General features: G+C 42.8%; 1 protein-coding gene across 2 annotated transcripts in view; it reads left to right on the top strand.

The window, feature by feature from the left end:
- Window positions 1-1931: 1931 nt before the first annotated feature.
- The window catches only part of Prpf18 (pre-mRNA processing factor 18), a 30987-nt gene continuing 26365 nt past the window's right edge, over window positions 1932-6553 (top strand). The window contains exons 1-3 of one of the 2 annotated variants that reach the window (XM_029547609.1): window positions 1932-2125; window positions 5460-5537; window positions 5655-5681. In XM_029547609.1, the coding sequence (XP_029403469.1) occupies window positions 2060-2125; window positions 5460-5537; window positions 5655-5681 (171 nt within the window). In that variant the 5' untranslated portion in view covers window positions 1932-2059. The remainder of the gene's footprint in view (window positions 2126-5459; window positions 5538-5654; window positions 5682-6553) is intronic. The other variant, XM_021215678.2, reaches the window with a different exon arrangement.

The following is a 6553-nucleotide window of genomic DNA, read 5'->3' as shown; positions in this document are numbered from 1 at the left end:
GTGTGTGTGTGTGTGTGTGAGATGAGAGCATTACTACTCTCTAGAGTAGGTTCCCCTCTGTCACGTTCTAGGATTCAGAGTCTGGTCATTTGGCTCATGCACAGGCACACCCACCTACTGAGTCATTTGTTGGTCTTGCATGCTATACTTATACATTCATTATTTTGCTTTTAAAAGAAAGCCTATTATAAACATTTCTATTGCTGAGATTTTTTTTCAAATGTAGTTTCGTGTTATTCAGTTGTATATATGACCTATAATGTAGCTATTCCTCAATTTAGGACCTTTGATTTATAGCTAATGTCTCACAATCTTTTAAATAATATTTGTGATGAAATGGTGTACACATTTCTAGATAGCAGGATTGACATATCCCATGGACTGTTTCTAACTCTGCTGGTCCTCTTCTCCACTGTGCCCCTCTTCTGTATCACAGTTTAAATTGCTCATCCATTTGCTCCCTCAAGTATTCGCCTTTTTAATTCTTTGATCTGAAACCCTCATCATGATTTAATGCACTTTGCATTAACATGGAAATCAAAGATGGGAATTGAAGAGGAGATAGCTCGTTCTGAGTTTACATGGATAGTGTCCCATCTGCTTCTCTGAGAACCCTCACACTGTTTGTAGAGGCCATTCCACCACTTCAGGTTTGGGGGTCATCGTCTCTAGTTCCTAAGTCAGAAGGATGTGGGTAAAAGGTTTGACCCTGGTGACAGATATTCACATAAGAATGTCAGCATGCTTCATCCAAGGACAGAAGTTATACATCTTTTACTTTTTAAAAAAGTTATCATATTTAGTCGTTTATTCTTGACTTGCATGGGTGAATATGCGTGTATATATTTGTGTGTATGTGGTGGCCTGGTTGTGGTTAGAGGACAACTTTGAGAATCTGCTCTTTCCTTCCACCAAATGGGTTCCTGGGGATTGAACTCAGGTCATCTGGTTTGCAACAACTATTTTTAGCTGTTCGGCCATCTTTTTGGTCCCCAGATATCTTTTAGATGACATATCCTATTACACACACACACACACACACACACACACACACAGTGTAAAACTTTCTAATGAGCAATCCTTTCAGTTTTTATTTTGATAAACCATCTTACCTATAGTTGAGTTTGAATTGAATGTTATTTCATTCCTTTTAGAATAGAAAAACGTAACATAAAATATTGTTGAATTATGACAACTAAAAACAAAAATGCTTTCATGGCATGGAATCAAAAAGAAATATGTTATAAATGGTCCTAAGATTTAAAAAAAAAACGAACAAACCCAACACACTATCAAGTATGGTGGTACCTCAGAGTGCCCTACTCTGAGGTTGGGGCAGGAGAATTACTTTGATATCAAGAGTTCAAGACCTGCCCAGGCAACACACTGAGTCCTGGAATCACAATAAAAATAAAAAACAAATCAAACTAGAATTTTAACATATTTTTTTCTTGGGCTAGGTTACAAGAAAGAATGATTATATCCCCAACCATCATTGAAAATCTTCATTGCTGATTGCATAACCAGAAAGCATTTACAGGGCGGTGAATAGGCAATTAATAAATACTGCCATTTAAAACCTTTATTATTCATGTATTTTTTCATTCTCTAGTATGTTAGCCCTCTTGGCAAACAAGTAAGTTGAGGAACTTTGACGCAAACTTCTTGTAAAGCTCTTGCCTTAACACAATGTCTTACAAGGAGACTTTAGGAGCATACATGGTGGTTCAAAAGGGCACAATAACCATTTAAAGAGACAAACAGTCGTGGACGCCTGCCTTTTGTTCTTCTCTACCTGTCTACTGAAATCACAAGTGTGCAGCTGGAGGCTACCGCTAGGGGGCAACAATACTCAGCGGCTTTGCCAGCCTTCGCGCCGAGGGGCGCTCCCTACCTTCCTTTCGTTCATCCCGAGTTCCGCCGGAAGCGGCTCCGGCAGTTGTTGTTCTCTGGGCTCTTGTTGGGTCTCGGTTCGTCCTTTTCCACCTCCCCTGGCGGGTGAGGTTACCGCCGAGGAGCTGGAGCGTCCAAGTGGAGACCCTGAGACCCTGGGAGCGAGATGGACATCCTGAAATCCGAGATTCTGCGGAAGCGGCAGCTGGTGGAGGACAGGAACCTGCTGGTGGTGGGTCGTGGAGCTGTGGATCGGGCTTGAGTGGTGGTGGACTGTGCTTGCGGTGTTGGCGGGAGGGTGGTGGTACTGAGAGGATTTGGGGCGGGCACGGGGCGGACAGATCTGCCACTGCCCCGGGCAAGCTGCTGGCCCAGGGCTAGCAAGGGGCAGAGTGTGGCTGTCAAGCCTAGTCTGGCTCACTTGGGCGGCGCTTGCTGTCCTAACTAGTATCCGTGGTTTTATCAGAGTGATAAAACCACGCACTAGTCGTTGTCAATTCCAAATCGTGTTGCCGAGAGTCGGCTTTACCCCCGAGTGATCTGGCGCACGCCGTAGAGTGTTTGTTCCTCTTTTGTATGCGTGTGTGTAAAAATCAAATGTAAACACCTGTGTAACCCATTCTCCACGAGGAGATAAATTAGCAGTGTCCACTTTCCAGTCAGTCCCTGCGTGGATTACCCACCGAAGCAACTTCTTCATACCTCAGCCTTGCCTGCTGTAGAATGTCACATCAATAGGATGTACATTTTCATATGGAGCTTCGCTTGATCAGAATGTTCTGGTTACTACTCACTTTGCTGCATGTATTTTTTATTTTTTTTTTAAAAAAAGTTTTCTGAAATTGTATTTTGTTGTCTGAGTAGATCTGGTTGGTTACCCATTCTCTAGGGATGAGTGTTCGAGCTGTTTCTCAGAATTGGTTGAGCAGATTCTGAGCCCCCGAGAAGCCTTGTTTGCGCATCTCTTTGGAACCGCTGGGTTACAGAATACATGCATGCCTAAGTCATTGAAAATGCCACTGAGACTTTTTTGAACATAGCTGTACCACGTTACACGTCTTTAAGCAGTGTCAGAGGCTGGCTAGTCTGCATTGTTGCCCGCAGTTTATGTTGTCTGTCTTTTCGGTGGAGAGGATTCTGTATGGTTCTAAATTTCATCTTCTTGATAATTTGTAAGTACTTTATGTGTGACTTTTTTTTTTTAAGATACTTATATATATTTTATGAAGTGTTAAAACTGCTTGCAAACTTAGGTTAGTTATTCTCTGGACTTTAAATTAGGTTAGTTATTTTTTGACTTTAAATTAGGTTAGTTATTAATTCTCCGGACTCCTTTATGTATCCCACCACCTCCTTTGATAAGTATGTTTTCTGGCTATCATTAATAGTCCCTTTTGATGAATAAAAGCTCTGTGTGTGGGGTGGGGTGTTTATGGATTATGGGAGAGCATGGCAGGGACCCTTGGGCTTGTCAATAAGACAATCAGTATAGATTGGAAACAGCTACGTAGGGTTTGCATGGGGATGGTCAGGAACCAGAGAGACAAACAGAGATGCTAGCTAAAGCTCCAGGAGAGAAAGTTTGGGAAAGGCCACAATCCTCCAGATGGAAGGTTGCACCAGGAATCTGAGGTCTGGTGTGTGTGTGTGTGTGTGTGTGTGTGTGTGTGTTCATGTCTCCAGAAGCACAGAGGCAGAGGTGAGGCCTCTATTACTGTGTAGGCACTGGAACCCTACACTATTTCAGCTATACCCAGAAACACTCTCCCAGGCCCTGCATGTTGACCGAAGGCCTCAACTTCTGACTGCCCTCTGCTCTGGATCCCAGCCATCTTCTCACTCTGGTGCTGATTGCAAGTCCCTTGCTCTCCCAATATAGCCTGTCAGATGCTGGTAGACCTGGACCTGCGTGGCCCCAGCCAGGATGACATTAGCCAACAACTCCTTTGTTCTCTGTATATAGCCTGTCGGGTGCTGGTGGGCCCAGCCAGGATGGCCTCACTCAGCCAACTGTTGGTGCTTGGTCTTCTCCTGTCCTGTACAAGGCACTGCTGAATGGTCAGAGCTGCAGGAAGTGGGGAACCAGGGGATTCCACCCAGTCTCCAGGGTTCTTCCCTGTGGTCTGTAGCCTTCTCCAAGCAGTTTGTGAAAGCTTCTAGGTCCCTTCTTCCTTGATTTCTGAGACTTCCTTCCAGATTTCCTCCTCAACTGGTCCATGTATGTGCCTTAGATCTTCTGCGGCGTCTCAGGCTGTAACTGGTACAAGTATTTGAAACTGTTGGTGAATCTTGTAGCTGCTGGTGGCAGCTTCTGAAAAAACAGTTCATCATGGTGTCCAGGGTGAACCTGAAGGCTGCCGTGTGAGCTTGTAGATCCTCTCTGGTCCTGTGGACCTTTCCCACAGCCACTGCCTGATTAGCATTGCTTGGTTCAGGCATTTTTGAAATCACTACCAGTGTTTGATTTTTTTTTTTTTTTTTTTTGATAGAGCACAGTTTGTTTGTTTTCTTCACCCTGCTTCCTCCCTCTCCCTCTCTTTCAGTGCTTGCTATGTAATCTCTCATGTAATCTTACTATGTAATCTTGCTGTCCAGGTTGGCTTGGGACTACAATGGTGTATTTAACTTCAGTGTGTGAAGTTTTTGTTTTTTTGTTTTTTTGGGTTTTTTTGGTTTTTCGAGACAGGGTTTCTCTGTGTAGCCCTGGCTGTCCTGGAACTCACTCTGTAGACCAGGCTGGCCTTGAACTCAGAAATTCTCCTGCCTCTACCTCCCAAGGGCTGAGATTAAAGGCGTGCGCTACCATTGCCTGGTGTGTGAAGTTTTTAATGATTGTTTTCTGATTGGGAGATTAAGACAGTGTAACCAGTTGGAAAGCAGTTGGGCAATTTCTTAAAATTAGGTGGACATTTGGCCTGTGGACTGGCCACTCTTCCTGCTGGAGACATTTGAGTAATTGTGGTGGCTCCGTCTTCTCCAGGTACAGGGTCGTGTATGAGATACTGGGCATTGTAAGGACAGTTTGAATCAGATTTTCATTTGCTGCAAAGGAGGAGCTCTACAGTAACAGAACACAGAATTGGTATGTTAGGATTGCTAGGATTCCAAATGATGAGCCCTCACACATTTCTTTGGAGTGCTCCTATTGATGAGATTTCCAGAACTCTCTGCCACAAGTTCTACTTTGATTTGGAGAAAATAACAAAAAGAGATCTCTATGTGGTTCAAAGTAAATCTGTCTGTAGAAATGATCTTTGAACTTAGTTGTTAGGAAACTGAATTTAAAAAGAAAACATTTTGAAAATGCTGTTGGTATATTCTCTTTGCTGCTAGAACTCCTACTTCAGTCAAGTAAGATACTTGAGCTTATCACATGTCAGAGCACAGGTCTGCTCTAGGGGAGGGGCCACCACGGGGGGCTCAGTGGGATTGTTTTCAGGGCTAAAAATATTACATTCTTGAGAAACTGAGAAGTGTTTTTAAAAGGTTTCTAGGGGTGCTTGATAACTATGAGGCACCAACTTCTGCCAAGGGCACGTTAGTGATGTACTGTTTGTCTTTGTTAGGAAAATAAAAAGTACTTCAAGCGGAGTGAACTGGCAAAAAAGGAAGAGGAAGCATATTATGAAAGATGTGGCTACAAGGTAAGAAAGTTCCAACTTTTATGACAAGTCATATATTTCTGAGTTCATATTTTTTACAGCTGTTGTTAAATAACAAAATTATTGATCTCTGTTCAATTTATCAATGTTATACGTTAGCCTGTGAGTGAGAAGCCTTCTGGAGAGGTATGAGGTTTTGGTTTTGATTTGGCTTTAAAAAAAAAACAAACCAGATCTTGAATTCAGGACAATACGTGCATGACTTTTGGCTTGGAATGGTTTGGCTTTCTGTGGACAGCATGAACTGGCTTGAGATCAAAGCTTGAACTTTTTTCTTTTTAATTAAGTCCCGGTTCTGATATTCCTTATCTTCATCTCTCCCACCACTCTCTCCCCTACCTCTCCCAGTAAACGTGTGTTTTGAAAGAGCTCAAAACACTTTACTCATTCAGCCTTGACTGCTTTAGCAGCAAGCGGGGTTGTCTCTGCTTCTTCTTGCCTATCTTAAGACGCTGGCTTTATGTTATGCTGTCCATAATTCCTTCTGGACCCAGTCCTCCTGCTTGAAATAGAGTACATAGCCTCTGTATGCTTTAGTTTGCTTTCAACATGGGCAGCATTTGTGTAGTCTGTTAGTTAGAAGGAGAATTTTTAAATCCATGAGCTGTGTGAACGGCTTCATGTACGTGCTTGAAATGCATGACTGAGATGACCTCTCACAGTGTCTGTCGTGGTGACGATGCTCACTCGGGAGGGGTGAAGCTTAGGAGGAGAAGCCGTTTCAGTTGTTTTCAAACCAGACGTAGTTTAATACTCAGCTCAAACTAACAGGTTCCATCAAAACTTGCTGGGTCATACATTTGGTAATACTCCTGTGCATGGACTGGAGAAAATTCTGGAAATTAATTTGTATGGCTTAGCATTTCTAGAGGAAAGCATGAAGAATGTAACAGCTATATGTGTGCCTTCGGCTTTATTTTTTACTGTTGGAAAGGCAAGTATTGAAGGAGTATTTTAAAGATAGATGCTGAAAAGTTTATCATTGTATTTTAATAGGT

This window comes from Mus pahari, chromosome 16, assembly GCF_900095145.1.
Source record: "Mus pahari chromosome 16, PAHARI_EIJ_v1.1, whole genome shotgun sequence".
Lineage (NCBI taxonomy): Eukaryota > Metazoa > Chordata > Mammalia > Rodentia > Muridae > Mus > Mus pahari.
This window is presented reverse-complemented; position numbering and strand designations above follow the sequence as displayed.